The following is a 20426-nucleotide window of genomic DNA, read 5'->3' on the forward strand; positions in this document are numbered from 1 at the left end:
TCATTCATTCATCCATCCATTTTCACATCAAGCTATTCGTTTGATCAAAATGAGTTTTATAAGGAAATTAAATTAACCAATGTGTTACATGAAAAGAACAAACTTCAAATTTCTTACAATTACTATGATAACATTGCTTCCTTTAAAATAACTAAAAAATAAAAAAAAACAAAATAAAAAAAACATTGTTCAGAGGAGGTACCAAATTTGATTTATTATGGTTTTGCATCAGTAACATTAAATGGGAATTAATCAGCACTATTAAAAATAAAAATGAAAAACATTTAATAAATGACTTCTCACCATAAGTTTTCCATTCTTTTAAAGCAGTAATATTAAGTGGAAATTAGTCACCAAACTAAACTAAACTAAAATAAAATAAATAAATAAATAAATAAAAACACATACATTTGTTTTAAATTAAATTAAAATAAAATTCTTACATTGTGTAGAGGTACCACCATATTGATTTATGTTTTTACAGCAGAAATTAAGTGGAAATTAGTCAACACTGAAATAAAATAAAATACAACAGAAAAAAATAAAAAAATGTGACCTGTGAAAAACTGTGAAAAGGAGATACTGTCATGAATCTGGCCTACGAACTTCCGTTAACTCACCACCAGAGGTCACTCGCTCACCACAGAGACTCTTGCTCTACATTAACTGTTGCATGCCACCTCAGACTACAATTCCCATCATCCATTGCACTGACGACACACAGCTGATTGCACTGATCATATACCCTACATAAACCATGGACTTCCTCATCCTCTCTGCCGAGTAATGTTTAGCATATATCCTAGCGATAGCTACTCTACAGAGCCCTCTCAGTTGTTATAGTTTTGCCTTATAAGTACTCTCGTGTTTGATACCTGCCCGTGTTTCCTGGATTAACCCTTTGCCTTGCCGTTCGGATTTAGTTTGAACCTCGTTTGGATTATTGCTGTGTACCTGGATTATCTCTCTTGCCTTGCCCCTGTTGGATATTGTTCGCTGATTGAAGACCCACGCTTGCCCTAGGACTACTCTTTGTCTTGCCATTTATATACCTGTTTGCCAATGTTTGAAACATGTCTGTTTGATGACCTTGCCTTTGAATAAAGCTTGCAAATGGATCCGCACGTCTCACGTCTTGTTCGCCCCGTAACAGATACAATATTAATTTACTATAGTTTTACAGCAGTAACATTAACTGTAAATGTGGTATTTTAGTGGAAAATGTTTGCTATGGTATTCTTTTTTTTTTTATCTTAACTCGGTGCCTTGAATACATAGATGAAGCATGTGAACTCACTCCTGTAGTGTGACGTATTGGTGTGGTATGAGTCCATCAATGCCGTTGTGTCGTCCTTCCCACCAGTCTTCAGACGCTCTCTGAAACAGCAGCAGAGTGGCTCCTTTTTTAAAGGTCAGCTCCCGTCCAGACCGTCCCACATAGTCAAACTTCGCTATGGCCTCGACTGGCTCACCCTCTGAAAGACAGACAAATTCAGCATTCTGTATTTTTGTGAATAAGAAAAATGTATATGCACGCATGTATTTACCCTCCTCACTCGTCTGTGTTTCCGTTCCTCCATCCTGCTCCCCCTCCTCAAACACACCAGGCTCACTGTACGGACTTTCACTTAAAGAACACAAAAGATTTTCAGTATCCTGCAATACACTTTAAATGTGAATATGGTAATTAGTTAGGCACAAACTCACCAGTACTCAGTATTGCTCATGCATTTCTCATAAACGGGTCCCTCCAGCTCTTTGGTGTCAGGGAAGATGGTTTCATGGTGGATGATGATGGTTTTGACGATCTCGTTGACGTGAGCCTGACATGAGACCTGGTCCAGGAGGTCCGGGGTGGGCATCAAAGTGGGACCGAAGCATATAGCCAAGTTTCCAGGGTCCATCATGTTCTCATCGCTGTACTGGGACAAGCTGCGATGGGAAACAAACCCATGATGCATTACGTTGTCTCCTGAGTGCATTGCTATAATTATGTATTCTCAATCAGAGCATCAGTCTGTTATTTGTGCGCGTGAGTCATAAATTCCATATCGCACCTTTTCTTTTTGCACCTTTACCCAACACTCTCGCTCCCAGCCACCCTCTGTCTCTCACGGTACAGAGGTGGGAGAGGATTTAATTTCCGGTGTGAAAACGGATGCCTAGTTTAGCTGCATTTCTCCAATTCAATGAGACGCTTCAGGTTTACAGCTGAGTGAGTTGTGTTCGTTTGGAAGTAGCAATATTGATGAATATTTCATACTGAGTATATAACATGGATAAATAGTGTGTATGTGAGCGTGTATGTGAGTTTACTTTGCTACCCTTTTGGGACAACACTGTCAACATGAATCAGCTAAATATAGCTAAACATTTCTTTGAGGACATCTGAAAACGTTTTAAAAAATGATTTAGAGATATAACATTGAATTAAATATAATTGTAAATGTCTTATGTAATATATGGTAGTATTTTCAGTAAATTAAATCAGACACTTCATAAGGTTATTACTTGTTATAAAGTGACATTTGTGTTTGGGTAATAATTTAATAATAGGTAATAACATCTGACCTTCTAAAAATATTTATTTGTGTTACCTGCATTTCTTTTGGGGTAGTCTGTATTATTTAAAATAAAATAAACGTTAACTGAAATAAATTTAAAATATAACACACACACACTTAAAAAATAAAAATATTTCTTCTGTATTCCTGTTTTCTTTTAGAGTCTGCATTGATTAATTACTTGTATATAAAATAATTAATAATATTTATACCAGGGTCATTATCATTAACTAAAGAATATAATTTTTTTTTAAATTATTATAAATTTAAAACAAACAAAAAAGTTATTTAAAATAAAATAAATGTTAACTGAAATAAAATAAAATATACAAAATATAAAAGCATATATAAAATATAAAAAAGGCAACATTTCTACATATACACACATATATATACATATATATATATATATATATATATATATATATATATATATACACACACACACACACACACACATGCATACATACACACACAAACAATTATTTATTTATTTAATGTTGGTTGTTTTCTTTTAGGGTCTGTATTAATTCAATATTACATATAGAAAATAATACAATAAGTAATAATAATATTAGTAATAATAAATAATATTTATACCAGGTTATTATTGTTAGCTGAATTAAAAACATTCTAAAAAATAGAATATAACTAAAACTGAAATAAAATTGAATACTATACACTATAATTATATACACTTTTTTTTTAAATGACAAAAACAAAAGTTTATGAAAATGAATATGGAAAATAAAAATGCTATCAAAATTAATAAAAAATATTATAGTATATCAATAACACCGATATATATTTATACTATTAATAATACTATTAAATATTATATTATTTAATAATTACATTTAGCTTGATATGAAAGCAACATACAGTCTGTGTAGTACGTCCTCATTTTGCTAGCTATATAAATAATGTGAATGAATACTCACTGGTTGAGGAATGCAAACAAGTATCTCATGACCACGAGAGTTGGCCGTGGTGTTGTGGTCAAGATCTTGCGGATGGAGAGGGCACGTTCATACAAACTCTCCGTTCCTGTTGAACACACAAGTTCATAAACAAGGAAAATCAGACGTCCCGTGTGCTCAAACAGGCAGGGACTCTTTTATATTCACATGAAAAGATAGCAGCTGTCCAAACTCTCCAGGAAACCAGAGTACTTAGCACCCTGTCATTTCCCGAACGCTTGTGCCACCATTTCTAACACACACCTTTCCTTTCCATTCCTTCCTCCATCCTGCCTCATACACATACATGCACACCTATATGATCGCAGGGAAACAAGCACTCACGGACGCAGGCGATGAGATCGTTGAACTTCTCCTTGGGGAAAAGGGGGTTGTCCAGGTTGCGGAAGTACATTTTTAGCACGCCTGCTACCGAGTTAATGTCATGGTTATTCTCCTCGTCAGTCAAGGGGTCGTTGCCTGGGAAACAGTCACTCCAATGAGAGTGTATCCATGGTGAAAGATCTTTTTCATTAAAATCAGTGATTTTCACATTTGAACACTGAGCTTTCAAAAAGCCATTGGCATTTATTATTAAATAATCACAATTATAATTGTTTGAATTTAAGGGAGACTGTTAATCTGTATTTAGTCACTGCTATTTGTTTATACTTATACTGCATAATTATTTTTATTTATAAAAATATATATAAATATTGCGCCGAAATAGCTCAAAAATTCTTTATTACACATAACTTATCTTTATTTTAAATTATTCAAAATCTTACAAATTATTTACTTTGATAATTAATAAAAAAAAAAAAAAAAAAAAAAAAAAAAAATGTATATTTAAAAAAATTTATATAATTTTAATATATATATATAAAATACAATAAAAAATAAATAATATAAAAAAAAAAAAAAGTGACATTTTATAAGTAGAAGAGGTACAGTACCAAATTAATTTATGGTTTTATGCAAGTAACATTAAGTGGAAAGTAGTCACCCTTTCTATAATAAAATAAAAATTTTCTTTATCTTCATTTAACTGGTGACACAGAAATAGTGCAGAATATTTCTTCTTAATATTACGCCATAACTTATCTGTAAAGCTTATCTATAACTTACATTGTTTAACATTTTTCAGAAACTTGTTTACTTTACTAAATAAAGCAAAATAAAAAAAATTAATAAAATAAAAAAATGTAAATAATATGTGACTTCTTATGTAGAGGAGGTACCAACTCTAATAATGTATTATGGTTTTATGCAAGTAACATTAAGTGGAAATGAGTCACCACTGTGATTTTCTATTTATTTTTTTACTTAGTGACATAAAAATAGTGCATAATATTTCTTCATCATATTACTCTATAACTTATATTTGTTAAAAATTGTTTTTAAAATTGTTTCCTTACAGATTTATTTTTTTTTAAATCCCAGATTTATATGGAGACTTTCAAAGTGCATTGTATATATTTTTTTATTACTGTGACATAATATAATTATGAGAATTATTTACATCACAGCGTTCACAAACCTCGTTCAAAAGAGTTTTTGATGTCATTGACTTCCACCTGTGACCCTGAAACCCTGAAAATACCCTGGTGTTGCAGACCTAGAATCATAATAAAAAATAAAAAAAACACCAGAATTTAAGAGCATGTGAATGCATATGTTTGTGTGATCTGTTTTATTTATCAGATTATATACATTTCTTACCATATAGATTAATAAAGCGAATGCAGCTCTCTACAATCAGTGGGATGGCCTTCCCAGAATCCTGCGTGCAGATAAAAATATCCCAATAATCATAAAACAGCACATGGAAGTTGTACAAAATGTGAAATATGTGTGCTGGTACAGGTGGAAACAGAACCGGCTGTTACCTGGTGCCTGCTGTGGGAGTTTCGTCGACGGCTAAGTGGAAAAAGAGAGAGAAATACAACTGAAACAGAGATTTAGCACTCAAAAAGGTCATGAGAACCTTTACAAGTATCAAAAGGACCTTGTGATGCAGAGCAGTATATGTAAAAAGGGCATTAAAAGAAGGTCAGGCATAGATGATGAGATTTACCTGTTTGTCATGATGTCTGCTCTGTATCCTGTGGATATAGATATTATATTAGACTATATTTCACTGCTCTTCAGTCATAAACACTAAACTCAAGTGATGTCACTTCCTCTTCATTGTATAATTTCAAATGGTGGACACAGATTATTTATCTTGGTTAATGCAAATTTTTATAATCATGCTAAACAGATAAATTGACATTGTTTTGCTAGTTGTGCATGTAAAAATGCATATACTCTTTAAATATATATTTACATAAAAATTCACAATGAAAATGTATTAAATATTTTCATCAATAAATAAAATATTTAAATTAGTTTGAATTATTTTAATATTTATTTTAATATTATTGTTATTAGTAGTAATAGTACTAGTAGCAGCAGTATTAATATAATATTAAAATTAAATGTAATCAAAAAGATTTACAAATGAAAAAAAGAGAAAATAAGAAAAATATAATAATAATAATAATAATATATATTTTTTAAATTATTATTCTCCATTCTCATTTTCTCATTATTAGCAGCCGCAGCAGCAGTTGTCGTATACAACAGTAAATAATAAATATAATCATAATGATTACACATTTAGAGTAAAATGCAACATCACCTTCAGCTATGCTCCTCTTCAGCATGTCATGTTTGGCTTGTAGTTTAGCGATGAGATTACTGCCTTCCAGATACTCCTTCAACTTCTACAGACACACAAATACACAGTCAATAATAATCCAATTACACTGGAAATTAATGATCTAATTAGTCCCAGTCATCCTTCAGTAGCCATAAACTAAGTTTAAAAATACTGACATTGCTTTAGGCTAAAACAAGACCATTGATCCAGGGGTCACAACGCTACAAAACTACAGTGTAAACAGGTCATTGGCTGCAAAGTGTAATGTACGGAGAATAAATACGGTGTCTTTGCTCTTTTCTGTGTTTGATGCAAGTAAATGTCTTATTAAACGTTATATTTCCAAAACAGGCCCTATTTGAGCGAGTGTGTGTGGGCCAACATTTACTGTGAAATAGAAGAGCTCCGTTTCCTGCTGGTTTGCGCGTCTCTTGGCCAGGCTGGGTTTGCTGAGGTAAGTGTCTGATACGCTGGATTTTACCGACTCAGTGGAGCGACTGTGCTGGAAGCTCTCGGACACATCGTAGTCTTCCATGTTCACCATGTCCTGGACAGTGCTGAGCGTGGCTTCCGACGTCTTTTTCACCTTCAGAGGGAACATAGAGAGTTACTGAAGTGGTAGTGCCACTGTACATTAATATACACCACTGCACTGAATCATTAGCTCAGGGTCATTTTAATCCAAGGACAGTTTTCTCTTGTATTTTCATATTTCGGACAAAACAGGTGTGAATGGGATCCAAAAATATGTGATCCAAGCACACATTAAACTATAAGTAACATTTTCTGCCTGATTAAACCCTTAAAGGTCTAGTTCACCCAAAAATTAAAATTCTGTCTTCATTTACTCACCTTCAACACCAAATCCTGTACGAGTTTATTTCTTTTGTTGAACAAATGAAGATATATATATATATATATATATATATATATATATATGCTTGGTTACTAATATTCTTCAAAATATCTTCTTTTGTGTTCAACCGAAGAAAGAAACTCAGGTTTGGAATAACTTGAGGGCAAGTAAACAAAGATTTTAAGTTTTGTGTGAACTAGACCTTTAAAATTATTTTATTAAATGTAATTTACTTAATGCATTTAAGTTTAAGTATTTAAGACCATTTCCGCCACTGAATAAAAAGTAACTGCGATATTTTTATCTCACAATTGTGAGTTTATACTTCACAATTCTGAGAAAAGCCAGTCAGAAAGTCAATGAATTTTTTAGTGATTTAGTCTAAATTGCGAGAAAAAAAAAAAAAAAGTCACAATTACCACAATTGCATTTTTTTTATTCAGTGGCGGAAATGGGCTTCCATAATTTACAGTATGCACTTGAATTAAAAAAAGGTTAACTTTTCTCCAGTCAATAATTAAATGAAATTTTGCAGTGAAATTAAAAACTGGAAATTTATTTGGAAGCAATAATTTGTCCATTGTGGTTTTTTACACAAGGGCGCGATATTTTTCCAGCCTTTTTTAAAGAAATTAATACTTTTATCAGCAGAGACACTTTAAACTGAGAAAAAAAGTGACAGTAATAATGGTTCTTTATGGTATTACGGTGATAATGCTGTTCTTTTGTATTTTTATTCATAAAAAAATCCTGAAAAAAAACACTGTTTCCACTAAAATATTATGCAGTTCAACTCCTTTCAACATAGACTATAAGAAATGTCTCTTGAGCACCAAATCAGCATATTAGAATGATTTCTGAAGGATCATGTGACACTATATTCAAGCTGTCAACACATAAATTACATTTTACAATAAAAAATAGAAAACAGTAATAATAGAAAGAAATACTGTAATATTTCACAATATTATTATTTTTACTCCAAATTTTGATCAACTAAATTAGTATTATTATGTACAACTACAATAGTTTGTTGTAATTTTTGTTTTGTGACAATCACACACTGTACTCAGGAATTGGTCCGTAGTCATCTAGAGAAGCGAGGATTTAGGAATATCCCGCAGACACATCCGTACACCCCTCGGTCTCTACAGTCTAAACTAACTGCAGTAATACAGCGTTCATCAGCACTTCTGCTCTGTCCTTCACATGCTGAGAGCTGCAGGAAACAGCTGGCCTGCCAACAACCAACGATAAACAACCACACACTCCAACAGAGACTGAGAAGATGGAAACAATATGTATGAATGTGTCTGGAGCTGTGAAGGAGAGCGCTGGTGTGCATACATAATACCTGACGACAAAGAGAGAAGGAACGAGAGAGGGGAAAGGAGAAATGGAGAAGGTGTGTACGCCTGTCATGTCATTCTTTATCCTGCAGCTGCCGAGGTGCTCATTCGAGGGGAAGGAATTGTGTGTGTGTGTCTCACCTCTTCATTTTCGATCTTCAGTGTGGAGAGGCGCGACTGCAGCTGCTGGAATCGGAGGAGGAGCTCGGCTTGCACCTGCGGCAATGCTGTGATTTGACTCACCTGAAATATCAACATGCAGAAATACACATTACAGAAACCACTCAGCAGAACAAACAAATCATTTGATCTCATTTATTATTATAGTGGCCTTTTTGCCATTATCAAGGACATGGATACTAAAAACAAAGGACAGGAAATGATAGGGAGAACAGTGTGGTGTTGGATAAAATATGTTGCGAGCCAGACTTGAATTTGCATTTTCCACGTGACCATCAAGGCTCTGCATATCAGAGCATGCATGAGAACTAAAAGGCCACAGTTTTGACTAAATTTGACACAAAAATTCTGTGTGATATTGTGTCAATTAACAAGCTCAACCATATATATCAATATAGGTATGTTTTGTTCTCAACACTTGGTTAAAATGTATATATTTGTGTAAAAATTAGTGTAGGCTTTTAGATGGTGTAAGTGGTCACCACTTTTAAATCGCCTTTTTGGCTTCATGAATTAATTTTAAATGGTCCTAAGGTGTGTCAAATGAGTTTTTTTAAAATTACGAATAATCCATTTGGCCACAATTATTATAAGGTCATTAAATGCCATGTGCAATAATTACAATACAACTGGAAAATGCTATTTAAAACTGTTTTAGGAAGACAGTTAGACTTCCATATGCTTCATTTACACAAATTTCATTTATTTATGCTTATTAATGCTGAAAATCTCACTATTATGTGAAGGCACATCACATTGCAGGAATAAAAATGGAAGTAGTTCCACATAAACATCATTAAATTAATAGTATGAGGCAAAATACTCCATCTTCCTAAATTAAAAGCATCGTAATTACTTCTTCGGGGGTCATGATTACCAATTAGAACTGAATTGACTTTTCCAAATTAGTTTAGTTTTCGATTATAATGTTTATAAAATATTAAGATTTTCTTTTTCTTCATTTTTGACCCCATTTATGTAATCCCACAGTTCACAATCTAGACAAGCACAGGACAATTTTAAACTTTTACATTTAAAAAAATTATAATTTAAGCAAACAATTTTATGTTTTTAGATGAAATAATTTTCTTTTTTGCCATCTAGATAAATTATGAAGATATGATACTAAAAGTCACTGCAATAGCACAAATTCGGTACTTTCCTACATAAGTCAATTTACTGTAAATGACATGTATATATGCAGTTTGGACACTAGGTGGCATGTGACCTGATCTCCCATGTGCGGCTGAAAGGAGAAGCGTGCAGGAGGGGTGAACGCTGTAGGGTGAGTCTCCATAAAACGCTGCCGGTCATTACTAGGGTCCAGCCCCTCCACAGCCCCCTCCAAAATATCCAGGCCCTCGTGCCGAGAGGTTTCCAGGCTGTATTCTGCTGACAAGTAGGTGCGCAATGCCCTGCTCAGGCCAGCATGGTAGCCGAGGTCACAACACTGTTAAAACACAAACACACACAGTCGATTTTAATGGAGAGGAGAACATGAATAGTGTGGATTTGTGTGGAGCTGTCAGTCAAACCCGATTACGACAGATGAACCATTGCTTTAAAGCATTTATCTAGAAATGATCCTCCAGGGCTTGTGTTCTCAGGGTTCATTTGAAGGGTTTTTCATCCAGGCTTTTACTGTATCTCACTTCCCACCCCCACACAATCTCTCTCTCCCTCTTTTACCCACCCACATACACAAATTCTCCTGCTGTCTTTATCTCCGTGTGAGCAGGTTTGACCTCTATGAAGGTCAAAGAGACTCAGCGCTCCGATGGCTAGATACTGCTGACCACCATCAGCCTGCTGCAAACTCTAATGAGCAAAACAACAGACACAGCAAACCCAGTGTGAGAAATGGCTCCTCTCTTTACCACTGAGGAATCTCCTGGCCTCACTGGACACTAGATTAAGTGTGCACGATATTTAATAGGATCTTATAGGACTTTGTTCGTGGAAAGTAGGTAGTATGCAGTATGTGTTCTGTGCACAGTATGCACATTTACTGATGAATTACTACAGCTGTGAAAATGATCAGTATGCAACCATAACACACTTCATGGGACACTCTATCCCATAAAGCAATGCACACAATTTCACCTTCCATCTTCAATGTGACAGAGACAGAAAAACTGATGATAGACAGAACGATAGACAGAATAGATAGATAGAACGACGTGCAGGATGATAGACAGAATGAACGACATGCATGATTATAGACAGAATGATATACAGACAGAAGAACAATAGATAGATAGAACGACAGATAGAACGATAGATAGAACGATAGAAAGGAAGAACGACATGCAGGATGACAGACAGATAGATAGATAGATAGATAGATAGATAGAAGAGCGATAGGCAGACAGACAGACAGAAAGTGAACAATACAACGATAGAAAGAACGATAGAACAAACAATACAATGATAGAACAACAAACAATGGAATGATAGAATTAAAAAAAGGAATGAACAATAGATAGACAGACAGAATTAGAACAATAGATAAAATGATAGATAGAAAAGAATGGCATAATATAGAATGAACGAAATAACAATATATATATAATGACAGATTGGTATCATGGTATACAGATAGAATGAATGAACGAATGATACAATGATAGAACGATAGATAGATGGATAGATAGATAGATAGACAGACAGTTTTAGGACAGTATATCCTGTGCAGTAGGCAGGAACAAGAATGCTAGCATTCCATTCTAAACATGGCCTGTTTCAGAACGTGCTAATGTGTGCTTGTAATTAAAGGCTTAATCTCCATCCCGTCCTGCCTGTGTCAGGGTGCATTTGTCTCTAATTAAAGGCAGTGGAGGCTGCCTTAATTAGTGATTATTAATAAGGACTATAATTCATTACAGTGCTTGGTGAAAAAGCAAATAAACACAACCATAACACCATGCCCTTCATGCAGTGGCAATTTCCTGCCGTTGACTCACAATCTGTGCATTACAGTACGCAGCCCTAATCAGATACTCACATCAATCAAATGCGACAGGTCTTGGATGTAATATTTAAACAGAGAAGCGTTCGTGGCCTCCAGAGTCAACAGATACTCATTCCGAGCTTTCATAACCTTCAGTTTGTTCTCCGAGTACTTAGCTTGGCGCTGGGGGAAAAAAAGAGAAAGAGAGGCTGAAGGAGAAAAAGAAGGACAAAGTGTTGAGTAAGTGCTATATCTCCATCAAGGCAAGAAGATAAAATGTTTTTATTGACAGTCTATCGACTAACTTGGTTCAAATGGAAGTGTGTTAGCACAACGAGGCTTGGCTTATGCCTGCGTCTCTGTGATTGTAATTGCTCCTTTAATTAAAGTTCCTCGGCTGCTGGCAAAACCCACAGATCTTTTACAGCAACATTATAGTTAAATCAAGCAAGCATCCTGAACATATAGTGTCAATAGGGTCACGGTTTATACATTTTTACATTTGGATTCATCACGGTCTAACTGATATTTGTGTAAAGATGTACATTACCATTCAAAAGTTTGGGGTCAGTAAAAAGTTTATGAAAAATTCAAATCAAGGCTGCATTTGATCAAAAAAACAGTACACAAATATTGTGAAACAAAAAATATTGTGAAATAATATAATTTTTTTTCTATTTTAATATATTTTAAAATTTATTCCTGGGATGCAAAGCTAAATTACTTCAGTCGGATGAATAGAAAGTTCAAAAGAACACCATTTGTTTTAAAATAAAAATCAGTTTTACTTTATCACTATTTCTACTGTCACGTTTGAGCAATTTAATGCATCCTTGCTGAATTAAAAAATCCTTTGAATGGTAGTGCATACACATTACATTTATATGTGAACCAAACTGTTTTATGCTCATACAATGCCTCAAACGGAAAAATGCACTATTGACTCTGTCCATCGGGATATCCTGTCTGCCTACTCTGTCCAATACTGTAACAATTGCTCATTCTAACCTCTCCTCCCCCTTATGAAAGAGAGAAATGAATGCAGTACCAAACTGTAGTGAACACACGGTGTGTCATGGGGGTACTGGAAAATTAAATGTTCTGTACAGAGACTACTACTAATATACTGCTTTATTTACACAGTCTGACAATATAGTCTCCTGAGTCAGTTTATACTGGTGTGAGACCATACTGTGCCCTAAAAAACATGGTTAATGGTTTTTGGTTACAAAAACGGCTGCTCTTCTTTGCTTTTTCCCCTAGACTCTGCAGTGAACATTTATGCTCTGATAGCACATACTGTAGCTGTACTAGGATCTAAATGGAATGAGTTCAAAAATACAGATGTACACTTGGAAAGCATTGACGTTATAATGTATTTCCACTCAGTCACACAAAAAAAATACATTAATATAGCGTTAAATCAACCAGGCATACAAAAAGAATTCTCAGTAAATCTTCAGAACCAACATTATAATGAAGCATCAAATCATCTAAGCCAACAAGAGCAACAAAATAGGCAAATTTTCAGGTTGGTTATGCATAAATCAGAAATTATTCACTCATAATGTCCACCGAATTACTTCAGTTCACAGTATTTCATTAAGACAAATGAACTTTGCACTATTTCTGGAAACACATCTGGCACATTAAAATTCAAGGAATCTAATTTGCATAGTGGATAATACACTCTTAGATTGCAAACAATTAAACACATATTGGCATAACATATTAAGATCCCGCAAAAACAACAACAACAGAAAAGCACATAGCAAAAGATGTGGAACTCACCTTCTCTTTCATCTTTTGGATTTTGCGTGCAGCGTTGCGCCGTTGGTGGCGATCTTCGGTGCGCAGACTGAAGACGGCCTCTCCGCCCCGGCCCTGTCGCTCACCTTGCCTCTCTGCCTCCTTTAGCTTATTCTCTGCACTTAGAGTCTCAGAGTGATACATGTGATACGTCTTCATCACCTGCAGAGGGCAGAACAGATGGAAAACTACATTACCCACAATCCCACACATCCAAGCCCAAAAACTTTGAGCAGAACGCAACCCATCCTACTGAGCTAATCGGATTCATAAATGTCTGTTGTGCATCTGCGCCCACATGGATATGCGTGTAATGATTGCCATACGACAAACTTAGAAATTTTGCATTATATTACTTGCTCGCCAAATGGATCCTCTGCAGTGAATGTGTGCCATCAGAATGAGTCCAAACAGCTGAAAAAAAACATCATAATAATCCAAAAAGCTGCATGTTTGTAATAAACTAATTCTTAAAAATGTTCAAACCGTTGCTGCCATTTCTAAATTATGTGTCCATAATATTGCTTTTTGTACACTGAAAAAGTTGTCTCGTCTGAATCAGGAGAGAAATATGCACAAATCAAGCACTGTTAAAAAGCAAAAAATGTCCAAAACAATTCTTAAACAAATAAGCTGTTGGATTTTGATGTGAGATGACAACAGGGGATGGACTTTTTCACTGGAGGAAGCGATATTATGAATTATTGTACATATTTTGGCCAGAAGCAAAGGTTTAAACACTTTAATGATGGATGTTATTTGTACAAACATCAGCTTTTTGTGTCACAAGATATTAATTGATGGACTGGAGTTTTTTAATCAGCTGTTTGGACTCATTCTGACGGCACCCATTCACTGCAGAGGATCCATTGGTGAGCAAGTGATGCAATTCTAAATTTCTCCAAATCTATTCTGATGAAGAAACAAACTCATCTACATCTTGGATGGCCTGGGGGCGAGTACATTAAGAAAATTGTATTTTTAGGTTAACTATTCCTTTAATGTGTTATGCTCATCATGGACCAGCATCAAAAGTGAGACACTCGACTGTCAAAAAACACTCCTTGCTACAAGCTAAATCATGCAACATGTGTTCTGCTCTGCTCTCAAACTCTGATGTAAATCCTTCTTAACAGGGACACAAAACTGCTTACACGAGAGCTGCAGTGAGGTGGAAACGTCCTGAACTTTAAGTACTTTGGTTCAGAGAATTCATCTCATTTTTAGTGCGCATTCCTCATGTTAGAGGGAAGCTCAGCTGACGGTCTTAATGTGCGCTGCGTGTTTTTGTTTTATCAAGGTTATTTATGCAAGAGCTGCTGGCTTTTAAGACTTCAGTCCTGTCAGACAAGCTCACATTCAGGTCAAATATTCACAACTGCACATAAAAACAATTACAGACGAATACAATTTCTGTCAACAGGAAAAGTTTCCACCCAGCTTAAAGTCAGCATTAAAATGGAAAAAACTCATCCATGCATGCATTTCTTTCTTTTTTTCAGTTATTTTTTGTGTGCCATTTTACTTTTTTGCATACTTTTTGAGCCAATCAACTGAGCTGTACAGGTAAATGTCATGCGACTGATTTCTCTAAGGCTGCATAAGAAGATAGTTATCAACGAATGGTTTGGGACTGTATGCGTTCCTGTGGTACCATCACATCAAAGACAGAAGTTGTACAAATTTCTAAGTCCATTTCATGCTGAAAATTCATACTGGTCTTTTCAGAAACTATAGTTGTAATTGAATAGTATAATTGTTTAAAATAAACAGCTACAGATGTTGCAGACAAAAGGAAAACTGCTATCATAAAGCAACAGAAATTTTAGAACTAGTAAATGAAAGATAGATGAAAGCTATACAGTTGAGTTCTGGAAGAAGAGAAGTGAGAGACTGAGTGTCAGTGATGGAGGAGCGAATTACGTATTGATGGAATGATAAAATGTGAGAGAGAAAAGCACCAGCAAAGTGATTGGATGAAAAAGTAATCCAAAAAGAGATTGAACAGATGATGAGAGAGAATGAGACAAGCTCACCGTGTAGAGTTCGTTAAGAATCTTCATCAGGTCTTCTTGCAGCTGGAAAATGATCTCTTTGCTCTGTGGGCCAAAAAAAACCCAAGTTGTGTTATAATGGACAGAGAGAAAGGGCCGAGCTGGGTCAAACTCAAATATACAGCCAAGAATTGCTGTCCTCGCTTTGTCAATTCTGAACTAACACGATAGATCAAAACAACTCAACTGTCCACTTAAGTTGCTTTATTTCTTTGATCAGTCATGTTAGGAAGTACCTTCTTGACCCGACATTTTGGGTCCTTCACATGCACTGAACGAGTCACTTTTTTCTTTTAAAGAGCGTCATAAGTGAGTTTTAGCAGGGCTTTTTTTACTCGATTCAATCATTTATTACAAATGCATTTAAAAAAATGAATATTTTAATACGAAGAATACTTGAAAGAAATATATATAGGCCTAGGTATTTGCATTCCGTTCTTTGATTATTTTAATTGTTTTATTTTTTATTATTTTACACACACGCGCACACACACACACACACACACACACACACCAAGTTTTAGGAAGTAAGAGACAGTTCAATAAGTCCCAAAATGGCATAACAGTTTAAAACCACAGGAAACCAACATGAATACAAAGATTGCATTGTTTCTCCTATATTCTGTATCTTACACTCTTATTTGTCATTGACCCTTCTACTATTGTTATTACATTACTGCTGATCTGCTAAAGTGTTGTGCAGAAAAATAAATTTGCTTCCTATAAATAAACCACCGTGTTGGATTCTACAGAGACAATGGCTGAATAATGAATGGTGAATTCACATAAAATGAAACCACAGCCATGCACACAATCTGAGAAAGCTGCGTTTAAGAGTCTGATAATTATACTGAAGAAATTAAAGCAAACTGCTAGGAGAAAATTCGAACACCACTGTGACTAGAGAGTAAAAGGTTGTTCACATTTTAATTATCCAAAGGAGAAATGTGCTTAAAATATCAAGAGGTTTTGTCTCCCACCAACTGATTGAAAGCGACACGATTTTTAACGAATGCATATTTTTTCCAGCTTTCTTTTTGATGTAATTATACGAGCATCCCATCACATTATAGTACAGACAGAAACGACCTTCCCAGCTGACCTGTGTTTGACCTCACCTTCTTGAGCAGACGCATGTTGTCCTCGCTGACATGCGTGAAGCGCGTGATGACATTGTTGAGGTAAAGGTCGCTGAGTGTGGCATGGTCCTTACTCTCCCTCCTCACTTGGTTCAGCAGCAGATACCAGCAGTTCACGGGAGAAAGCAGGTTCTGGTCCTTCCTGAAAGCCAAGGAAAAGTGGGCTTTTAATATGTAGAAGGAAAAAGTAATACACAATACATATACAAGAAAAGAAAGCTCTAACCAACTGTTTGTCAGTTGCATTTGATTATTTTATTCATTTATTTACCATGTTAACGTTTAAGAAAGGTTTAAATCAAAATACAGAACCTCTAATTATATATTCTTTAAAATATGTTTTTTTCATGCAATATATAAAAGGAAGAGGTATTTGTAAGCATTCTTTAAATTATATTTAGTAAAATATATAATCTTAAAAATGTTTTCTAAAATATTTGCTTAAAATGTGCTCATTTCTCAAAACAATAAATGCTACTGGTTTCATATCTTTTGATATAAGACAACATTCATACATTAAGTGATCTAAATGTAAATTTCTTTTTTGCAGTCATTGTATATACAACCCAAATTCTGGAAATATTAGGACTTTTTTTAAAAAAATTTTAATAAAACAAAAACTAAGAGATTTTCAAATCACATGAGCCAATATTTTATTCACAATAGAATAAAAATAACAAATGTTTAAACAGACATTTTTAAATTTTATGTACAAAATAAGCTTATTTCAAATTTGATGCCTGCTACAGGTCTCAAAATAGTTGGGACGGGGGCATGTTTACCATGGTGTAGCATCTTTTCAAAAGAGTTTGAAGACGTCTGGGCTTCGAGTTTCTGGAGTTATGGTGTTGGAATTTGGCCCTGTTCTTACCTGATATAGGTTTCCAGCTGCTGAAGAGTTCGTGGTCATCTTTGATGTATTTTTCGTTTAATGATGCGCCAAACGTTCTCTATAGTTTAAAGATCTGGACTGCAGGCAGGCCAATTCAGCACCCGGACTCTTCTACTACAAAACTATGCTGTTGCAATAGCTACAATATGTGGTTTTGCATTGTCCTGCTGAAATACACATCGTCTGGAGGGGAGAATATGTTGCTCTAAAACCTTTATATACCTTTCAGCATTCATAGTGCCTTCCAAAACATGTAAGCTGCCCATACCGTATGCACCTATGCACCCCCATACCATCAGAGATACTTGCTTTTGACCTGAATGCTGATAACATGCTGGAAGGTCTCCCTCCTCTTTAGCCCAGAGGACACGGCATCTGTGATTTCCAACAAGAATGTTAAATTTGGACTCATCTGACCATAGAACATTTTTCCACTCTGAAACGGTCCATTTTAAATGAGCCTTGGCCCACAGGGCACGACGCCGTTTCTGGACCATGTTCACATATGACTTCCTTTTTGCATAATAGAGCTTTAGTTGGCATCTGCAGATGGCACGGCGGATTGTGTTTACCGACAGTGGTTTCTGGAAGTATTCCTGGGCCCATTTAGTAATTTGAATGACCGAATCCGTTTAAACATTTGTTATGTTATCTATGTTCTATTGTGAATAAAATATTTGCTTATGTGATTTGAAAATCTTTTTAGTTTTCATTTTGTTAAAAAAAAACAGCCCAACATTTCCAGAATTCGGGTTGTATAATGTCAAGCTTATCAAATCAAAAATCAAAGCTTAAAGTCTCTTGGTGATGTCTATGTCTATGAATATCTTCATCTCTGCTGCAGAACTCTATGGGTGGCCCTGGATTTGCTGTACATGCTGTTTTTGTGAGTGCCGCTCTGTGGCTTTTATCAAGTAGTCATCCAAATCCACTAATGAACCATTTCGTATTTATCCTCAGGAAATGCTGAGGCTTCGGTGAAGATTTCAACTGCAGTTCACTGAATTGATTGGTTGAGGATGTTAAGTAAATGTCCTAAAACCCATAAAATATTTATAGATGACTCCCAGCTAAACACACTCATAAAATCTTCATAGTAAATTACTCAATAACGAATATATCAACATACAAACCATTGATGACAAGTTAATGCTCTGAATCTCATTCCATGCAAAAATTATATTCCTCACTTCACTTTTCCATAAAATGCATGAATTCACAAACTGAAGAAGAGTATAATATACGACAGCCTCTAAAAGTATTTCAACTCATAATGCGCACTAAAATGTCTAAATATATGTGCATTAAACAATAAAATATCTGACCAAGTGGCATTTTCAAGACTGCATAAAAAAAAAATATTAAAAAGCATCTGCTTTGCAAAAAAATTAAGAAAAAAGAAGTGAAGAGATTTTTTTTTCTTGAGTTGGTACAGCGCAGTGATTTCATCCTTTAAAAAATAAGTTAATAAAATATTTTTAATAAATACAGTTTTTTTTTAATGAATCAATGCTCACATTTCATTAAAAATACAGTAAAAACAGTAATATTGCTAAATATCTTTACAATTTAAAATAACCATTTTCTATTTTAATATATTTTAAAAAGGAATTTATTCCTGTGATGGTAAAGCTGAATTTTCCACATCATTACTCCAGTCTTCAGTGTCACATGATCCTTCAGAAATCATTCTAATATGATAATTTGCTCCTCAAGAATTTTTTTTGGATTATTAGCAATGCTACAAACAGTTGTACTGCTTAATATTTTTGTGAAGCAAGTGATAATTTTTTTTCAGGATTCTTTGATTGATCAAGTTCGAAAGACCGACATTTCTTTGAAACTAAAATCTGTAACATTATAAAAACATCTTTAACATTATAAATGTCTTTGCTATCACTTTTGACCAGTTTTATGCATCCTTGCTGAATAAAAGTATTAAAAAAATCTGACTGATCCCAGACGTTTGTATAACTATGTTTTTTACTGGCAAAAACTGCATTGCACTGCTGTCTGCGCAAATTGCTCATTTGTTCTGGAGAGTGAAGGTGGTTTAACCACCTGCCAACGTGAAGGTAAAAGACGCCATTTTGTTTCAAACACTTGATCTTCTATATTAATAATGGCTGTTGCGAAAAGACAATGGGAAGCCATTTTGGACCAAAGAGGCGAATGTCTTCAGCAGCCAGTGACTAATCACAAAGCTCAGCATTCATCCGATGGGACAGCCCCATGAGGACCAGCACACTAACAGTGCCCAGCACGAGGAAAAAAAACTGCAACAGAAGAGAAACTGTGAAACTCCCTCTCTCTCTCTCACTCGCTCATCCCTCATCTCTCTATTTTCCCAGCAGAATGTTATCTGCATTAATGAGACCGCAAATACACAGATGCCCGTACACACACACACAAGAACAATAACTACAGCAATCGCCTTTCCTCTGCCATCTCTGATTTTTCAAGCATGAAGCTGCAGAGCATCATGGGTAAAATATTCCAGACGTCACCTTAATCCACCGCAAACCACAGTCGAAAATAAACAGGGAGGGCGAAATGATTTGGAGGTGAATGAAAGGAAAGGAAAAAGCACCTGAACCAAACGATTCACCACTGATTTGTTTCTAGAAAATGACTCTTGAATCATTCATGTGCATTCACACTCTGGCTCTCTCGGTGTCTCACACACACACACACACACACACACACACATTTGTAACTTCACTCACTTGTATTGTTGGTGGTCCTTGGTGCTGCGGGTTTTGGCCATGAATCGTTCGGCGAGCTTCTCCAAGTTGCGTGAATATTCGCTCTCGATCTCGGCTTTCTTCCTGAAGAAATCCTGCAGGTCCTGGAGGAGCTGAACCCGCATGTCTGTCTGCTGCTCCAGACATTTCTGCTGCTCCACTAACTGAGACCGTATCTCTGCGCACACACACACACACAGAATTATGTTAGCTAATTAACAACGAC

General features: G+C 35.2%; 1 protein-coding gene across 1 annotated transcript in view; it reads right to left on the reverse strand.

The window, feature by feature from the left end:
* LOC306861798 (SLIT-ROBO Rho GTPase-activating protein 1-like) overlaps positions 1-20426 on the reverse strand; it is a 40721-nt gene that overhangs the window by 5573 nt on the left and 14722 nt on the right. The window contains exons 3-20 of the mRNA XM_079404280.1: positions 20183-20378; positions 16544-16706; positions 15408-15470; positions 13354-13533; positions 11617-11745; positions 9841-10062; positions 8574-8675; positions 6616-6813; positions 6207-6291; positions 5601-5628; positions 5413-5443; positions 5246-5306; positions 5064-5141; positions 3869-4003; positions 3506-3611; positions 1708-1932; positions 1548-1627; positions 1298-1475 (exon numbers count right to left, since the gene is read on the reverse strand). Coding sequence (XP_079260406.1) covers positions 1298-1475; positions 1548-1627; positions 1708-1932; positions 3506-3611; positions 3869-4003; positions 5064-5141; positions 5246-5306; positions 5413-5443; positions 5601-5628; positions 6207-6291; positions 6616-6813; positions 8574-8675; positions 9841-10062; positions 11617-11745; positions 13354-13533; positions 15408-15470; positions 16544-16706; positions 20183-20378 — 2260 coding nt within the window. The remainder of the gene's footprint in view (positions 1-1297; positions 1476-1547; positions 1628-1707; positions 1933-3505; positions 3612-3868; positions 4004-5063; positions 5142-5245; positions 5307-5412; positions 5444-5600; positions 5629-6206; positions 6292-6615; positions 6814-8573; positions 8676-9840; positions 10063-11616; positions 11746-13353; positions 13534-15407; positions 15471-16543; positions 16707-20182; positions 20379-20426) is intronic.

The sequence above is a fragment of the Barbus barbus genome (assembly GCF_936440315.1).
Source record: "Barbus barbus genome assembly, chromosome: 42".
Classification (NCBI taxonomy): domain Eukaryota; kingdom Metazoa; phylum Chordata; class Actinopteri; order Cypriniformes; family Cyprinidae; genus Barbus; species Barbus barbus.